The sequence below is a fragment of the Didymosphaeria variabile genome, assembly GCF_027946475.1.
Source record: "Didymosphaeria variabile strain IMI 356815 chromosome Unknown scaffold_8, whole genome shotgun sequence".
NCBI classification, from domain to species: Eukaryota; Fungi; Ascomycota; class Dothideomycetes; order Pleosporales; family Didymosphaeriaceae; genus Didymosphaeria; species Didymosphaeria variabile.
In genome coordinates, this window is record NW_026611627.1 from 2323634 (window position 1) to 2343125 (window position 19492).

The 19492-nt window shown below is 54.6% G+C and overlaps 3 protein-coding genes across 3 annotated transcripts; 2 read left to right on the top strand and 1 right to left on the bottom strand.

Moving 5' to 3' along the window:
- Positions 1-243: 243 nt before the first annotated feature.
- Positions 244-1921, top strand: lcc1_3 (laccase, multicopper oxidase, benzenediol:oxygen oxidorectuctase; the record flags this gene model as incomplete). The annotated part of the gene is made up of 4 exons (XM_056219726.1): positions 244-375; positions 441-577; positions 626-1764; positions 1818-1921. The coding sequence occupies 4 exons, from the start codon at positions 244-246 to the stop codon at positions 1919-1921; spliced, it is 1512 nt and encodes a 503-aa protein (XP_056066853.1).
- A 2592-nt stretch (positions 1922-4513) lies between these two features.
- Positions 4514-6755, top strand: ATG7 (Autophagy protein 7; the record flags this gene model as incomplete). The annotated part of the gene is made up of 4 exons (XM_056219727.1): positions 4514-4822; positions 4877-6214; positions 6264-6337; positions 6566-6755. The coding sequence occupies 4 exons, from the start codon at positions 4514-4516 to the stop codon at positions 6753-6755; spliced, it is 1911 nt and encodes a 636-aa protein (XP_056066854.1).
- A 2918-nt stretch (positions 6756-9673) lies between these two features.
- On the bottom strand, positions 9674-11895 carry N0V89_010990 (uncharacterized protein; the record flags this gene model as incomplete). The annotated part of the gene is made up of 4 exons (XM_056219728.1): positions 9674-10240; positions 10435-11193; positions 11427-11461; positions 11517-11895. 4 exons carry the CDS (start codon positions 11893-11895, stop codon positions 9674-9676), a joined length of 1740 nt encoding a protein of 579 aa, XP_056066855.1.
- Between the last annotated feature and the right edge of the window lie 7597 nt (positions 11896-19492).

The window sequence follows — 19492 nt, forward strand, 5'->3', positions numbered from 1 at the left end:
AGTGCTTCACCAATCCAAGCTGAGCACATGGGCGTTTCACCTGCTCTCGCAAAGAAGCAGTCGAGCTGCACCCACGGTCCAACCAGCCGAGATTGCTGGCTTCCTGGATTCGATGCTACGACTGACATGTACAGCTCATGGCCTGACACTGGGCGTGTGGTTAAGTATGACTTCAGTGTCACCAACACTACATGCAACCCAGATGGTGCTTTTGAAAGGGTCTGTCTCCTCATAGAAGACTCGATGCCTGGACCCACCATCATTGGTAATTGGGGTGACACATTCGAGATCACCATACGTAACAAGATGCAACACAACGGCACGTCCTTCCACTGGCATGGTCTGCGCCAGTTGCACTCGAACACCGAGGACGGTGTAAGTAATTCTTTCCAGCTCTTTGGAATTGTTTCTTGCGCTTTGGACTGACTTGGAAATCCTAGGTCAACGGAATTACGGAGTGTGCTCTGGCCCCTGGGGATACGAAGACTTATCGGTTCCGTGCTACTGAATATGGCACAAGCTGGTATCATTCTCACTTTAGTGCTCAATATGGTGATGGTACTTTTGGGACGATCTTGTAGGTACATCGGCTAGACTCAGAAGTATCTTACTGACTTCATGACAGGATCAACGGTCCCGCGACGGCGGACTACGATGTTGATCTCGGCACTTATACTGTCCAAGACTGGTACTATCTGACCGCATATCAAGCTGCTGCACGTGCGCAAGCTTTCAGTATTTCTGCTCCACCGCCGTCTGGAGACAACGTTCTTGTCAATGGCACCAACAAGAAAGGTTCTAGCGGGGAGTATAACAAAGTGAAGATCCAGACCGACAAGAAGTACCGCCTTCGTCTCGTCAACCCATCCATTGACATTGCCGTCCGCGTATCACTCGATGGCCACCCTTTCACCGTCATTGCCAATGACTTCGTGCCTGTGGAACCGTACGACACGAACTACGTTCTCATTGGTATTGGACAACGCTACGATGTTATCTTCACTGCCAACCAAACAGCCGACAACTACTGGTTCCGCGCGGATCCCCACAACCCATGTGTAAGTTTCAACGGCGGAGCTGGACGAGCTATCTTCACCTACGATAATGTGACTGTGGCGGACCCTACATCAAACGCTAATAGTGGTGCACCCACCACGTGCGAAGACCCGTCGCCAAAGCCAAAGATCGCTAAGAACGTGCCCAAGGACACCTTCCGCATCCAAGCGCAAGACTTGCCAGTTGCCTTCGACAACCGAACTGTCAATACCAACAATGAGTCCATCGTGCTCTGGACCATCAACGGAACAAGCATGATGATCGACCCCGCTGAGCCAACGCTCGAGTACATGGCTAAGGGAAAAAGCGATTACCCCAGGAGCTACAACCTGATCGAAATCTCGGAAAGTGCTGCCTGGACCTATTGGGTCATTCAGCAAGCCGTGAGCGCTCCAAATCTGCCCCACCCCATTCACCTTCACGGTCATGATATGTATGTATTGGGAACGGGCTCTGGTCAGTTCGATGTTGATACCCACCTGGACTCCTTGGTCTTCACCAACCCGCCTCGTCGTGACGTACACCATCTGCCGGCTGGCGGCTGGCTCGTCATCGCCTACCCAACTGACAACCCTGGAGCTTGGTTAATGCACTGTCACATTGCGTTCCACGTCGCCATGGGCTTGAGTGTGCAGTTTGTCGAGCGTGAGAGTGAAATCATTCTGCCGGCTCAGAACAGCGAGTGGTTCAACACGTGCAACAACTACGGTAAGCTGCCAGTCATTCAGCACCCTAGCAGTATGCTAATAGGCTTAATATAGAAAATTACGTCCGCAACAAGCCCGTCTACCCACAAGACGACTCTGGCTTGAAGAAGCGCTGGCCTCCAGTGCTCGAATACCCCACATCTCCAGCCCTTATGTAGACGGCCATGTGCAGCCATGTCTTCATCGCCCCGACATACGATTCGCGGTTGCTACGGTGAAGGATTCCTATAGCTTGTCCTGATCTCGAGGTGCTCACACGGAGTCCAGGTACGGACTTCTTGATTAGGTCTCGGATGGGATTGTGGCTGGCGGAATGGACCTGGAGTGATGACGCGTCACACGCACTGCTTCGCTTCGCTTGTTGATAGATATGCGCGCCCCCTTCTTCCTTACCCTATCTGTCTCTTCCATACTACACATGTACATACAGATCCGCTTACCTATCTCTCTATTCGAGTTTCCTTAGCAACGCTACATCTCCACGTCTTTATTGCTTGGCACTGAACCGTGCATGCCCTGGGCGTCAATGCCTACCGCTCACCTGCGTTCCCTCTTGTCCTGTTTACGAATACACCGACCATGCATACATGATACTGTGCCGCATTTCCCCATAATATCAAGTCATGTCGTTCAAGTACCACGTCTCGTTCTCATTACCGATCACGGATCCCGGAACACGATGGCTGTCCAATCGCCAGGCGTGCCTGAAGTGCCGGCAGTGCAAGGCGCCTGCACGACCTTGTCGGGTACGCCCGCCACTACCGATCAGGAGTGAGCGTGCAGTATGTTATGCGTGTCAGTCCTGGACGCCGTATCGAAGCTGTGGTGCTGCAAATAACCAAAAGGGGCTGACGCCAGCTGTATTGAATACGAGCGGCTTCTGTTGGGACACGTGAGGCTGTAGAGTGCGCTAGTAGAAATGGTGAATTGACGAAAACTTGGTAGTATGGACTGGGTACCCCGCTCAAGGTATGCGACCGCATGTTAAATCTCATACTAGAAGCCGATGCAGGTAGCAGTGAAGGTTGTCTACATGCTTAAGTGAGCCTAGACATGAATTGCTGCCGCCTAAGCTGAGCTGTTTGTCAATAAGACGGACACGCTGCTCCGCGAAGTTGATAGGCTATGGTGAATGGCACCACGCGCTCGGGTCAAGATCCTGACCACAACGCCCTGACGGCCGCAGCCGTGGGGGTCGGTACGTTTACAGCCCGTTCATGATCGGTGAGAAAATCATGATTGTGAATACTTTAAGACAAGCTGCGACCAACTCTGTTGGCCAGGACGTCCTTACGAGGTCCGATTCATTATGAAGGTACCGCATGCAGCTGACTATGCGGGGCGATTTGCGAATGGTACGAATCTCCCTGTAATCTCCGTTCAAGCTGACTCAATCGAGATCGGTGGGCATACTTTGACTACGGTATGTGCTGTTCCTGAATCGAATAACAATAAGACATGTCTAATGCTGCAGCAATATGGGATTTAAAGCGCATTGCATTGCAGCATGATTCTAGACCGCCGATAGCAGGGCTGTGATGTTGGCTTGCTGCCGCCTCGGTTGAGGTATCCGTTCTTGAAGAGATAGGGGAGAAACCCCCCTTACTGGTGTCGAGGTGTAGCTTTGCGCCCATGCCTTAACGTTGCCGGCTTTCCTCCTCTCGTCGCGTGAAGATGAGCGCCGCAATCGCGCTCAACCGACCCATGAACTGGTTGAAGAGCTGTTCACTTATCTTTCTAAAGTCTCCGAAGTGGCGCTGCTGCCGTGAATAGTCTCATGGCTGGGGTACTCTGTTCCGTGGAAGCTTCGTCTACGCTTACATTATCATCCTCCTGTGCAGCTTTGTCAAAGTCCCAAATGATGGCTGCCCGTTGTGGGTTTGGGAACTGAACCCCCAGATCTAAGTTGCTGTAAACACAGTGTAGTGTGAAAACTCAATTGACCTGCGAAGTCGGATTTTCAGTACGCAGTGAAGCTGAGTTCTAGGCCACGCTTCCTTGTGATGTGCTCGCAGTCCTTCCAATCCGCCCATCATCCGGTGTTGTATGCGGTTATTAGCTCACTGACATGGCTACCGTCGAATAATGTCCTTGTAGGAGAAGCAAGGCCTCGAGACCATTGGAGCACTGTTTGCGCTGCATCAATTTCGTCGAATTTCAACCTCATCTACGTAGAAAGGGAGTCTGAGGACACTCCTCGGAGGGATTGAGACGGGCCATGACTGTATATATGTCGGAATATGGGGACAGTGTTCAGCGAGCGCGCAGACGGAAAGCTCTTCAGAACATGCGGAGCCCGGTCATATCTCTCGAAGAAAGAGACTTCTTTTGTTGAGATGGTCGTTGATGCGGTCGTCATGCCTAGAGTGGGTACGGAGTGCGTTACTGGAGTGGGAGGGAGTGGGCGCGGGCGTGGGCGTGTCGTTAGCGCGACTCGGCAGGAACGCGCCAAATGGGCGAGTGACGTCGGGCTTGACTGCCCCGCCGCCAGATGAGGATAGTGCGGGGCTTTGAGGGAAGCCGCGGCGGCGGTTGGAGGCTGAAGCTCGCGCTGCCTGACGAGAGCTTTGAGACATTCACCCAGGTGCCTGATCGCTGCACGTGCACCCGAGGTCGTGTCTGCACGCGTCCACCTTCTTGTGACTCCCAGCGATACTTTGTATTACCTTCGCTCACCAACATATTGATTTAGCACCCGGTGGACTCTCATATACCCTTTCATACTTCTTCAGCCGCGAGCATCACCCACTATGGCTACACTCAAATTCGCGCCATGGCAGAGCGACGTCGACGTGCAGTTCTACGCTGCCCTCGCAAACATCAAGATCAACCATGACAAGCTTGACGACTCGGCACGCAAGGTCCTCGGCCTGTACGAGGTACGCGCAGGCGATTCTCCGGGGCGCTCCAACCGCATCCAGATCCACCCAAACGCACTGACATCGGATGACACTCCACCAAACTTCTGTCGCGCCGAGGGTATCATCAAGAACTGTAACACTATCGAAGACTACAAGAACCTGGATAGGACTCAGATCTTGGAGCGATGCGCGAGGACGGTAAGCTGCATGCAGCGGGATCCAGCCTGTTTGCTGAACGCTAACCTGTGACAGACATGGGAAGCGATACACGACGGATCTATATACGAGTGCCCCTCCCTCCTTGCCGCTTTCACTCTCATCACTTTTGCGAACCTCAAAAAGTACAAGTTCACATATCACTTTGGCTTCCCGGCTATACAGTCAGACCCGCAATGGAAGCAAGTCAGAGAAACTGGCAGATTCACTTCACGAGAGACAGTGCAGCTGGTGGATGCTGTGCAGACGTGGAAGTACCGCTCTGACGCGCGTCAGCGGGGCCTTTTCCTCGCAAAGAAGGTCCGCTCAAATCCACCCGACGAGGATCCTGAAGGTCCCCCTACAACGCCTATCGATGAGTTGGGGTACCGATGGGTGATCGGTAGCTTATCCTCATACGAGAAGGACTTCTTTGAGGATGTGAACAAGGAAGACCGATTTGTATGCTTTGCTGATCCTTCAACCTATGACGAGAATCCCAGTTGGGTACTGCGAAACCTGCTGATTCTCATCCGCTATCGATGGAAACTGAACAGTGTCCAAATTCTGTGTTATCGGGACACACACGTCCGACGAGAGGAGGCCCGTTCCTTGATACTGCAGCTTGAGTCTCCACCTGTTGAATCAGAACTTTCATCCGAAGACTCCACCGTCCGGTTACCCAAATTGCCCAAGGTGACTGGCTGGGAAAGGAATGAAAACAACAAGTTGACGTCCCGCACCGTGGACCTCTCCGAATACATGGATGAGCGGAAACTCGCCGATCAAGCTGTAGACTTGAATCTCAAGCTGATTAAGTGGCGCATAGCTCCCACCATTGACCTCGACGTTATCAAGAATTGTAAATGTTTGTTGCTTGGCGCCGGCACGTTAGGCTCTTACGTCTCACGAACACTGATGGGTTGGGGCGTACGAAAGATTACCTTTGTTGACAATGCGACCGTGAGCTTCTCAAATCCGGTACGGCAGCCTCTGTTCGATTTCAAAGACTGCCTCCAAGGGGGCGCCAAGAAAGCAGAACGAGCAGCGGAAGTACTGGAAGAAATTTATCCTGGTGTTGACGCGAAGGGCTATGTGATGGAAGTGCCGATGGCAGGTCATCCTATGACCGATGAGGCCAAGACGAAGTCGAATTTTGAGCAGCTCGAAAAACTTATGGATGAACATGACGCCATTTTCTTGCTGATGGACACACGAGAAAGCAGATGGCTGCCTACTGTGATGGGCAAAGCAAAAGGCAAGATCGTCCTCAACGCGGCTCTAGGATTCGACACTTTCGTGGTCATGCGACATGGCCTCAAACCCACCCAGAAAGGGGAAGGCGAGGAAGAGCTGGGCTGCTATTTCTGCAATGATGTTGTGGCCCCAGCAGATGTAAGTTAGGATGACCGCAAATCATCCACTACTGTACTAATAATGCTAGTCCTTGAGCAATGCTACATTAGACCAGCAATGTACAGTGACTCGACCAGGTGTCGCGCCTCTAGCTTCAAGCCTGTTAGTCGAGCTCCTGGTCAGTGTGTTACAGCATCCATCCAAGGCTCGAGCACCAGTGGATCCATCAAAAGACCCCCCCGTACAACCACTTTCATCTTCCCACCCCTCATTACCAGCGCCCTTCGTACATCCACTCGGCATTGTACCTCATACAATACGGGGTACACTTCACGACTTCAACAACAGGCAGGTAGTCGGACAACCGTACGACTGCTGCTCAGCGTGTAGCGACAAGGTACTCGATCTCTACCAGAAAGATTCTTGGAACTTTGTGCAGAAGGCACTAAACGAGAAGGGCTGGGTTGAAGAAATGTCAGGTCTTGCTGAAGTCCAGAGGAAGGCTGATGAGGCTGCAGCCGAGGTGGATTGGGATGAGGAGGGCGACTTTGAAGAGGAGGGAGAGGGCGAGCTGGTGTAGGAGTCTCCTAAGGAGGAGCCATGCTATGAGAAAGCTGAGAAAGTCGATGATGGTTTGCTCAATGTCATTATTGTTGCTGGATTATTCTTTGTCATTGGGTATTTCGTGGTTATCTATTGCTTCCTGTGAGCGGTTTTCAGTATTTAGGGGTCAGGCGTTCAAAGAAAGGCAACACTCCAGTTCCAAGCTCTTCATGGGTCTCGTATTTACTTTATGCAAGCTTCCGAGAACTTTTCCATTCACATTGGCGCCCTTGAGACATTCACGAGCAATTGAAATGACTGAAATGGTTGAAACACGAGTGTCTCCCTGTTGTCACTCACGACGCAGGCGCACTTCTGGATCAAGGCAACATGAGGGGCTGACATATGTTTTTTCAGTTAACTGCGGCCGGATAGACGAGTGTCCCACTGATTGGAGATCCTCTCGGTGGGCAGGATGTCGCACTTCCCTAGGTGGCTAGCACTAGCCATACTGACGTTGTAGCCGCTTCAATAACGCCAACTCTATTCTCATCGCTTATTGCCAGCTTGTCCTTCACTTCTGCATCATACTCCGATCCAAGTTGTACTACGATTGTCGAAGACATCGTGCGTAATGCGCGCACCATGCATCTGCTGCCATACACAGGACATGCCTATAAAACCCCAATTTTTCCGTATGTGCACTTTAATTCAGCGACGACGGGAACATTTATTCCTATGGAAAGTTCTCCACAGTAACTGTTCTTTTGTCAGATCTCCCGTTACAGCCAAAAGCATCCGTCTGCATTCAGGGGGGATATTGCCATGATGCCTATCGCAACACACAGCTTCTTCCATGTCAGTTGTCGATAACAGGGCTACAAAATCGCCTGTGAATCGCCTATCGGGCTTTGATCAAAATGTATCAAATACGGAAAGCACTTTTCAATATGGTTCTGGGTGGCCACTTGCACTGCTCTAGCTAGTTGGCGAAGCTGTCTGCACTGTAGCCTAGCAACCATCGGAGCATCACCCGAATCCAGATCGCTCATCTTTTCGTTACCATCCCTTCCATGCAATGGATCCGGCTAGCCTTCAGGCATATCGCCTGGTTTCCTGTTGACACTGACTTGGCGAACCTGTTGGACAAGATGTCAAAGACACATCACATTTGATTGGTCTGCATCGCGCGCAACTGTCTGGTCACTGGACGAGGAATATAATCTCCACAATAAGAATGGGGCCGTTCCTGGATTGTAAACAGGCTCTTGAGATGTTAGCTAGATTACTGTAGAGGCTCTTGTGGTCTAGCTTAGTCTTGGAGATGGCAAGCTGACCGGGGCTTTCCTGCTAGCTGGCCTGCTCTACCAGCTTTGCGGCATCCTCTACTCTCGTCCGAGACGGAGCGAGGCTTGTGAGTCCCAAACTAGTTTCGAGTCCTCCGATTCCACAAGTAACGACCCTTTCCTCTTTCTGACTTCGTTCTGTTACACAGCGTTATAGTGTTCACATTGCAGCAGGCAATGTTCTCTTCACGGGCTCACGTCTGGACCCGTCAAACACTGTTCGGTCGCTTATATTCCGCAGAGATATACGCTAGAAGACGCGGATACGATAACACGGGGAGGCAACAACAGTCCCACAATTTATCATAAGCAAGTGAGTTCATGCAGTCACGAAGGCAGGCTCACATCGAACACAAAAATCACAGTCTAGATCCAATCCTAGTTGGAAGCTCAGGATTCGACCAGATATTCAGAATAGCCTTACCCAGAAACTTCCAGGGTCTTGCTGCTGAACGGAATTTTCGCATCTGCATTTATTTACACAGGCAACGACGGTATTCAATACGTCCATGTTATTTCGCCGCAGAAAAAACTTGGACACGCGCGATCCGAAAACAGGGGCCTTGGTCGCGAATAGAAAGCTCTACGCTCCGTTCTTGCAGGTCGAACTTGAAGCAGGTCTCTTACCGCATATGTTGATGGAGGCCGTGAGCTAATCCGCTCCAGGCTACATTGACATTAATCCCCTGACAGGCATCATGTCAGAAGGTATGATCGACCCCGAGACCAACGTTTGATAAGTTACTTTGAGAACGTACACGGCGAACAGCGGATGCTGGGACATAAGGATGTGTTGCAACAGTCTCATAGATAGGAATTAAGGCTTGTTCAGGGGTTGAAGCGGTCTTGTTGGTATTGATGGTTGTTGCTACGGACGATGCTGTTGCAGATGGGAGGATTGAATGTAATGGGGTAGAGTGAGCACTGTTATATATTGCCTTACTGATAGCAATGTCACGTTGCTGCATGCATTTCCATCAATCGCTGCGCGTTGCGAATGCACGTCATGACCGCAGTCGTATTTAATGCCCGGTACGCTTTGAAGTCTAAGGAAACAGGCCCGCAACCCTCGTTCACGGATAGATATGTCGTTCATCGCATGGTCTGATACATGGTACATCCTCCCTGCACATCTGAAACACCGACCCAGCTCACGGATCTACTCGCCATCCCCACCCCATCGTTCGCTTCGACGCGAGACGCTCGTTCCATCAAATGGCACCAAAGGTAACCCTAACAACAGATCATTGCATGAGCATCGCCTGCATGCGGGGGGAGTCAGCACGGAGCAGCGGAAGCGTAGGCTAGGGGAGACCCTGCTTGGAGAAGTGGAGATTGTTTACACCTGCATGAGCTTTGACGTGCGTGACACGAGGGCGAATTTAAATCTGTTCGCCCTGTGTAGGGGTGCACTGGGTATAAAGGAGTCGTTTCTGCTGTCTGGTCGGGAATTTCGATTGGGAATTGCCATCGTGCAGCAACATTGTACAAGCTCCCGCCCGACGACGTGACGCAGTACTGAACAATGAGACTCCCCAACACACTTTGCCTGCCGCCAAGATGCTCATATACGAACTACTGAAATAGCCATTTAACGGATTGCCCGCTCCTACCGCTTCGAGACCTTGAGCCACAGGTCCTCCGGCCTCTTCATGGATATCGTTGCACCAATATGATGCGAGTCCTGCAGCAACGCCTCAACCTCCGTCTTCGCTGTCATCTCACTGCCGCCCTCACCACCCTTCACGCTCGGTGCGATCCATGCCCTCTTCAACACTGTACTCAACACCGCCGTAAACTCCACCTGCGCGAACTTCATGCCAGGACAGATGCGAGGTCCGCTAGCCCATGGCGCAAAGCCCTGCTCCATGTGAAGAAGGTTCTCGTTTTGTAGCGTCAAAGGATTAGATGGGGCGGATTGTGGCATAGGTGAAGAGGAGGTAATCCATCTCTTGGGGTTCCATACCTTGTGGCTGGCGTACGTCGAAGGCGTGGTGTGCATTGCGTGGATGTTCAGGTTTACTAGGGTATTTGGTGGAATGAGAAGGGTGGTGGTCGAAGAGGAGGATGCCATTGATGTCCCTGAGTTCGGACGAGTGATGGTTAGAGGCACGTTGGGAGTGACTAGGCCCCGCGGTATCTGCGGTACCGGCCCGAAGAGTCGCAGCGTCTCGTACTGTTTGATTCAGCCATATGGTGGCATGATGAGAATTACCAAGTTCAGAGGCCCGAAAACCCCACCCCATGAGACACGCTTTCAAGTCAAAGACCTGGAGAGTGCATCTTGCGAAATGGCAAACGCAGGGGGCAACAGGGTGCCAAGGCCTCTGATGAAGAACTGTAAGTGCTAGAAGATTTGTAGAAACTCACCATGACAGCCATGACCCTTTTCAGACGTGGGTATGCATCTTCGTACACCAAACTGTTATCGCCCAGCAGCACTTCGTCGATTTCTTCGATCACCCATTTCTGGACCTCTGGATTGATGGCTAGCAAAGCAAAGGTATACGCAAGCGTATTCGCTGTGGTATCATGGCCAGCTACATTGAAGATGAAGATGTTGCCTTTGATCTCGTCATCCGTGAGTTTCATCGCAGATTGTGCACCGTCGACCTTGGCTTGATCAGATGTGCGAATCAGCGTACTCATGAGATTATGTTTCTGGTCACCGCGATCTTGGGCCAGAAGGATTCGTTCCGAAGCTATGGCCTCGTCCGTATATCGCCGGAATTCTTTGATTGCGAGCAAAACGCTTCTCATCCGCGGGCTCAAGATCACGGCGATCTTATCGAAGAAGGCCTCTTGAGGCGCGACGATCATTGTAGCGATGAAATTGTTTAGCATCGTCATGAGCGTATCGCGGTGTGAGAGCTCATGTCCAGGGGCAGAAATGCGAACACCGCCGCTGAAATCATGTTGCACGCCAAATCCAGCTGCATAGAGGACATGCAATGCGACGATACGCGTATCATCAACCATCTTCGATACCTTGCCCTCGGGTTGTGCAAGCCATTGATTAAGCATAGCTTGGGACTGTCGGACAGACTCATCCCAGACAAAGCCGGAAACACGTTCGTTAAAGCAGGGAGCCGTGATCTTGCGGTGTCTCGACCACTCCTCGCCATTGACCTACATTTGGTTTAGCATGTTATTGTGCGGTGGGAAGCTCTCTTTGGCTGGTACAGTCCACGTCAAAAGCTTTGTTTTCACACAGTGTGTACAGGAGTAGCAAGAAACGACGAGTCGCCAACTTTTTGATGTATCTAAACATTGATCAAGGGTTGTGGAGTCGCGGTTGCGTTGTGGCCTGCTCAACTCCGACAGTATGATTGAGTCGGATGGGGAAAGCGAGCTTCACTCACCGTGTCCACGTTCTTCCCGAACATGTTCATCATTTCTATTCACCATTCAGCAATGCTCAATACCACGGACTGCCAGATCTGCGCACTCACCATAAAGCTTCGGCTTGATAAACACTTTCCTCTTCGCCAGCACCTCTTCAACCGCGACCTTGTCGCTCGTGTATATTATATTCATGGCCGGGCTGACCACGATGAAATTCTCGCCGTATTTCTCATGTCGCGTGCAATCGTCTTCCCAGGTCCAGGACAGATCGATGATTCTACACCATTGGAAATGCTGTAGAACAGGCGTGAAAAATCGCGAGCCAGCCTGCCAGAGGATACCGTACGGGTCGACGGGCGCTATGAAGATGTGTAGGCCTGTCTGCTTTGCGAGCCTGTAATTCAAGTAGAGGCGCTGAATGTGGCGGAGAATGGGGACGAGGATGCAGAAGAGGCCTGTTAGGGCGAGCAGGCCGAAGGACACCATTTCTGAGGACCTGCTGGCGAGTCTAGAGTGCAGGTGTGAGGCCTCTTCACTTATGCTGGAGGAAGGTGATGTCAACACTGGAAGTTGCGATTGACGTTCAGACCGGCAGGTACTGGGTATCGGGTGGGATGATGGTTTATCGCTTAGCTGTAAAGCACTATTACACTCTCTTTCGTGACTTTCTGGGGCAATCACGCGTCCCATATAGATGCGGTTGCCGCCAAGGGTTATTCTTTGTGGAAGCTGCGCGTTACACAAAGGCCGGTACGAGGATGCATTTGCGTCACGCGGAGCTCACATGGCAAGAAGACAACAGAGTGAGCGCATGAGTTGGCACTTCCATGGCGAATCAATGGTGGGATCGCACTCTGTGGTCACTGGAACGAGCATTGTCGATGTGGATGCATCAAACGCAGCATCCTCGAGAGATTGCCGGATGGGAGGCTGGATAGGGCTATGCATTACCTTTTCTGGTAATTGGTAGACAACGTCCAGCTATCAAACGTGCGCACTGCGTTTCACATGTGTGTTGGGTAACACAGGGAACATGGCGTGGAGAGCAAGAGCGCACGTGACCCAACCCCGCACAGCGGATTGCTCGTCGAGGCTGGGGCGCTCGGCAACGCCAGCAAGAGACTGCAGCATGCAAGCGGCACATCAGACGCCATGCAGGCAGGAACGAATCTGCGCGTCTGTCCTATCTCCTGGTTGCAGGATGGGTGAAGCTCTAATGATTGTTTCTCTCGTCTGGAATTGAACGTTTCATGGGAGAATGCGAGTCATGGAGGAGACCATACACATGTAGGGCGATGAAGAGGGGCCGATGCAAGTGTCCCTGGCGGCTGAATCGTGCAGTACCCGCGACATGTTACTACTGTACCGGGTACATCGTGCGTTGACACCAACGCATGCAAAGTGGATCGCCGGCTAACGGCGGTGCCTTCATTCAGAGATTCCACGTCATCGATCTAGACATACGCAGGGCTGATCGAGAATAGCGACGCAGGCCGGAGTGCATGTATGGGCATTAGAAGACCAGGCACTGGGCCGGACTGTGTTGATGCAAGCCCGTTGAGGGGCGCCAAGGGGCTTGCAGAAGAAAAGACGATCCCCTGATTAAGCACCATGGACCCGAGCAATCAGCACATGGGGAGCGTGGGCTGACCGTCAGCGTGAAACATCTTCTCTGCGAAGAGAAAGGTTGGACGGGTCGGGGACCATGGTTGAGCAAGCTGTAAGCGGATCGACTGCTCGCAATCATGCACCCCGCACAGCAGCGGACTTGGATCCGATTTTGTCAACATCTGAGCTTCACGCATCGCGAAGAAACTTTTCGTTCCTAGCGAACCTAGTCGGGTAGCTTACACACCAGCCAAGCTCTTTAACAAGGCTCGGCCACACGGTGCCTTCCGTCGAGGCGTCGCGTACTGTAGTTGCCAAGGTGGGGCCTTGTCGGTTGAGTTCAACCGTGGAAAAGCGAGACGAACGTGAAGACAATTCATTTGCAACATCGAGATCGGAGCGCAGTCCGACCAAGCCACCCTATGAAGACGAAAGTACAATCCGAGCAGGGGCTGTCGATGGACGAACGGCGCGGCGAAGTGACTAAGATGATCGTATAGACCGCGACAGTTTAGAAACCCAAGAGCCCAATGTCAGATCCGGTCTTCACAGGCTGAAGGCTACAGCGATTTTGGAATGCTCTCGTAATGATCATTTCATCCGGCGCGCCACTGCTGTAAAGTGTTGAGCTCGACGACCGCGTTGGAAGGCATATATGAGTATACTTGGAAGAGGTAGCTGATTAGCTATAGAGTGCAACAGCGCTTAGGAAATGCCGCACCCTCCTATCCGGGAATGGCTGGATACCAGATTCAGCTTTCGTGACAGAAGGCAACATGGTCTTCAATATCATGAATATGCGACCAAAGCTTGGGTGTGGCGGCTAGACGCTTCCCGTGGTTGCATGTCGGATCGATGTACCAGCGATCTGGGCTCTGTGCTTTGATGCTTTCCAGGCAAAACAAGGTTAACAGGCAGAATGCAGACATGGTGTGTCCTGACCAACATTCAATATTCCGCCGGAGCAACCTTTAGAACGCGTGTTCACGGAGGAGCTGCCTGAACAGGGCTTTATGAACGAGGTGGCATATTGGTTGCATGGCTTAGGAAAAAGCATGTTATGGAATTCTTGTTGCAAGCTTGCGAACGTAATCATGCTTTACGCCATGTTGATGGACTGCAGCGGACCCTTAAGTAACGGCCACATGCGCATGTGATGGATGCATGTAGCTATGTCGTGCTCATGCGGGACGCAGAGCCGCTTATCGCCTCTGCTCTGCAAGCTGGCAAGAGGCTGTCGCGATGCTGCATAGAGCCGATGTAGGCAAGTGTCTGCATCTGCGTCTGCGTCTGCACTGCACGATCACGGTAGACGTACTTACGACCGTGTAGAATCGGACACTGGCGAGCTCTGCGCCTTTTACGGCTTTGACGCCAGAGTTGGCAAGTAAATGGAGCATGCATGTATGTATGCGGCACGACTGTGTGTGCGCCTGTGTCAAAACCCATGCTTGCTGGGAATGCTATACACAGTACATGTTGATCGATCCTTGCCACCCCATCGAACCAAACTCTCGATCACTGGAATAGAATAGCGGTGTAGGCATGTGTTAGCGATGGTGTTGAGGGGTCATCGGCAAAATTGGAGCAAACCTTTCAGCAAGGATGCCCCCCTCACGTCGACAGTCTGCTTTCACCTTTCAGTGTCGTATGGACCCGCGAAGGCGCTAGATAACTGAGCGAGCGCGTTGGTGGCACGAGAGAAGATGAGACGAGGGCACAATCATTGGAAGAAGGCGGTCCGGTGAAGCCAGTCCAGACTATCGGCCAATTGCGGGATGATGTCGAATCCTTGTCTTACGGGCTGCAAGGAGTTGGCCCGTGTTGCAAACACCCAGCGGTGGCTTGTCAAGACCCCGATAACGGCTCCGCCTGCACTCGACGTGGCTGTCGTTGATTGGTAGAGCACGGCGTCTTGTCGATCCGTTACCCGTGCCGCATCCCCATCGAGTATCGAATTCAAAGAGCGTGATCAAAGGGCAGAAGATCAGACGCCGTACTGATGTCGACGCTGCTGCGCCGCCATGTGTTGCGAGAGGACAAGAGCAGTGTGCTACTGTCTTTCTGTAGACCTATTCTAGGTCATACAAGGATGGACGGGAGGCAGCGCAAAGGAGGGGTACAGGCTTAGCGTTGCGGAGAGCTACCACAACAGGGATGGAGCTCCATCACACGCATGCTCCAGCTGCACTCACCCGCAGTGCATATGGCCAATGAAGATCCTTGTCGCGCTTGAGCGTCAGCCCGTATTGCGGGATGGCCTCACAGCTGCAGGAACACCGACAGACAGATTGCACTGGGCAGAGGGTCGCGGTGGAGAGGCTCGACGTTGACGTTTCTGGAACATGGACGTACGGTTCAGATCTGCAACGTGGACCCTTAGGGAGTACCTAGAGGTGGTAGAAGATGATGATCTTGTCAGCGGAGTTGAGCGTCCAAATCCTTCCTTTCTCGGGCACAGGTCCTACGGATTCCGATTCTAGATTGCACACGTCCTTCTGTCGGACGGACAGAGCCACGGTCCCCACTCGATCCCTCACAAGTAACGATTACTTGGAAGAATCTGAGCTGATACCGGAGGCCTGTTATGACCCCCGTATCTCGAAGACGCCCCGCTCGCGTACGAAGGTCAACAGCTGTGTGCTCGTGTGTGGCTCGGTCGAGGACTTGGCCATTGCATTCGCTAGTCGCTAACATGGACTTTCCTATTCTCGCCGCGAGGGTGGTCAGCAAGTATCATGTAGAGACGGACGGGTGCGCGCCCTGCCACGATCCGCCTTCACATCGCGCCGGATGCGCAATGCACGTTTATTTTGGACTTTGCAGTCGCTGTGCTGGGTGGTCCAGCCCACGCGAGCGCGGTATGACGACCGTTGCTCCAGCGTACACGGCAAGCGGGCACGAAGGGCTACCTACTGGCGGGTCGCTTGACTGCGCCAGGGTCGCACATGAAGATTTTGTGCTGCCATGGTCGCTGTAGTGGGAGCTTGTAATCCGAGAGATGGACGCTCTTGGGAAGCGATCTTGAGGCGTGATGTCCTCGACGCTGAACCCCCGCAGCCATCTGATGCCGGCAGTGGTCGCACAGGCGTAAGAAAGCGCCGGGGCCTGTTGCCACGTCTCACGAGGCGCCATGGCTGTGAGTGGCATGCGTTGATGGCCATTGAGGAGGCTGCGCGGCTATCTGGCATTAGGTATTGTGGTGCGAATTACTGCCGTGGGGAGCAGCATGAGGCTGCGTACCATGACAGTGCGGCGACGTGTGGCTGGCCGGCGGCCGCTACGGACACAGTTCGCATGGCTCTCGCATGGGCATGAGGACTGCGGGCGCCCCGTGCTGTGAATCATGAATCAGGTGACGCGGATGTGGAGATGGGCAGGAGCTCGCTCCCTGTGGACACGATACGGCTCGAGAGGTGGCCAATGTTTCAGGGCGCCAAAAGGACGAGCCTGTGTGCCCAGAACACGATATCCCCGGCCACCTGGGGCATTGTTGACCTGTCCCATGGCCAGCGAGACACGAGTGCGAATATTGGACGTCGCCGTGTGCGCTGCGAAGGATTGGAGGCCGTGAGGCGTGACTTTGAAGCCGCGCCCGAAGCAGTTAGCAGCGCCAGCACACAACTCACACCGCAACAGCCGTGTCCTATCGCGCACCACGGCGTCCCACGTCCAACTCCAAGCCCGTGGTACAGCCGGCACGTTTGGCCAGGGAAGCCGCTCGTCAGAGGGCGCCATGAGCGACGCTGAGTGGAGGGCCGCGGCGCCTCGCCAGTTGTGGCCCCCCCCGATGCTCTCTGAGGAGGCTGTGATTCGCGATGCTAGCTGACGGACGATCGTACACTCTCGAGTCTCCACGTTGCACCGGCGCCCTCGTTGAGGACGCTCGCTTGGAGCACGTCTCCGCTGGAAGCGCGCCCGCTGCGTCGCCAGAGGGCCTAGAGGACGTCTGCCAGCGCGAGGTCAGGACATGGCTCTCTCCCCAGGTCGTCGTCGTCGGTCTGCGAAGGGGCGCCACCCAACCACCGCGCGTCTGCAGACGGGCCAGGATGCGCGGGCACGGCCTGCCGTCCGTCCATCCCGCTCGTTTTGGGGCGGCATCCCTGCTCGTGCTTGGGAGCTGTCGTTGGATCGCAGCGCGGGCATTTAGCCTGAGCGGGAACTGAGGTGCTCCACGCTCCAACCACCCCGTCCTGCTGTTGGCCTGGCCGAAGCCGAGAGCAAAGGGGGAAGACGGGTCGTTGGATGCTGCGACGGCAGTTGGCAAGAGGACGTTTCGAAGAGAGAACGTGGCTGTCCGCTCCGTGGTGTCTCTGCACTCGGGCGCCGCCTGGCTTGACTCGCAGCGGCGGCGCACATCATCGCGTCTAGCGCTCCACAAAACGACGCAGCGCTGTCCACCCGCAAAGGCGATTCTGGGCCCGCCGTGGAAACGTTTCGGACAGGGTTGTCGTCCGATCAGCTGCCGGGTGTTGTGCTGTGTTGTGCTGTGCTGTGCGGTGGGCGTGCGGCTTATGTAACGGGTTGCGCCGGCTCCAACGAGAAACAGGCAGGGATTTGTACGCAGCATGCGCTTGCCGAGGGCTCCAGGACTGCAACGGGACAGGCCAAGGCAGCCCATGCAGCGTCTGGCCGGGGCCGGGCGCCTCAGGCAGCGCTCCATGGACGACGGCCATGTACAATATCGTCTGCATCGGAGGCGGCGTGCGATATCAGTTCGCGCGGGCCAGGAATTTCTCCGGGCACGCTGAGTGGACACGCGCGCATTCAGCCGTCTGCTCCCTATCGGGACCCCAGCCGGCGCCAGCGCGAGCGAGACGAGACTGTTGTCGTTGACTTGGTAGGCGCCCGCTAGGTGCTTGGGGCAGCGGGCGGCCGGTGGTGGTGCTCTGGCGCCGTCTACACGTCGCCAGACGAGCACGGCGTGGACGGGCACAGGACGACGGGGCAGGGAGCATGCCCAGAGGCTGCAGCGCATGTCTCGCCGTCAGGTGGCTTGGTGGAGGCCTCGCTTGCGTGCATGGCTCGTCGGCGCAGCGTGCAGGGCCTGTCCCTGGCGGCCGTCGCATGGTCTTGTCAGGCCAGTCAGCGCGGCGGCCGTGCCTCGAGTGCGAAACGGGCGCTGCTCTTTCACGGGACTCACCTCTCGGCCCAGGCATGGTGCGCAGGCCGGCCCACCCGTCTGATCCTCTGCTCACGCTCCCCACCAGGCCCGAATCGATTTTAGATTGTCTCTGTCCATGTCGAGGCCTGCCGTGAGCGTCCCCAGAGATCTCCACCACCCGTCTTTAGGGACTCCTCCTGCTCTGCGTCTGCAGCACGGTTGCCTCCCGCCTCGAGACTGCACAGCTGGACAGGACATCGCATCGCAGCGCCCGCCCTGAGCCCGCGCCGTCCCGCCCACGCAGCACACCACGCAGCATCCACCCACACGCACCCACACGCTCCGCGCCAGACCCCCAGCGGCGTTCGTGCGCACAGGCTGCTTCGCGAGCGCGAGCCCTGCACGCTGTCCACGAAAAGAGAGCCATCCCGGTCAGATTGCACCGCGGGCTGTGCGCTCCTCGCCCGGCTCCGTCAGCCCTCTTAGCCTGCGGCCTGCCTGCTTTTCGAGCCTGCAGAGAATCCTGCACTGCAGCATCGCCGTCGACAGCGACCCTCCTCCGCACCACCAGCTGCTCGCTCCGTCACCGCAGGCTCCCGCCTCGCCGCCGTGAACGTCGACCCTCGTCGAGCAATTGGGTCAGTAGCCTCTTCCAACCCTCTCTGTTTCCCTTGGTTCCGTCCATCAGTGACAGCCGGGCCTCGCCCCAGCCGACGCCCGCCATTCGTCCATCTGGTCTGGTTGACGCTCGGCGCTAGCCTCCAAGTCACATCCCAACCACCTCCGCCTCTACACATCCGCTCTCCCCACCGCAGCCGCGAAAAGCCTGCTGCTGGTGCTCATCCGTCCCACGAGCGTGCCGTCTGCCTGTCCATGCACCTCATTGTTCCTCACACTTCCCAACCATTGAGCTGACCCCGCCGCCCAGCAGTGTTGTTGTTGTTCCTCGGCGCCGCAGCACCACCACCAGTATCGATACTCTAGTGCTCGGCCCGCAGCTAGCAGCTAACGAGGCGCGCCTCGACGACGTTACCACCGGTTACGAAGCAGCAGCCGCACGCCCACGTCGCGCACCTCTCCAGCACATGCCCACGGTGCCTGCGGTTTCGTCGACCTCTTCTTTCCGCCTGGCTGTTGCTGCACTTGCACTGTTTCTTTGCTTGCATTGAACCCCGCCCAAAAGCTTCCCCATCGTTTCCGCGAGCCCCCCCGGCTTCACGACCGCGACGACGTAACGAAGTGCTTTTTGTCCTGTTCAGCATTGTTTGCAGCGTTCAGTTCCCCCCGGCGGCTACGTGTGCTTCGACTGCCCGCTTGAGATATTCTTCGGTCAGTGTTCCACCAACCGTCCCGTACCACCGTCATCTGCAG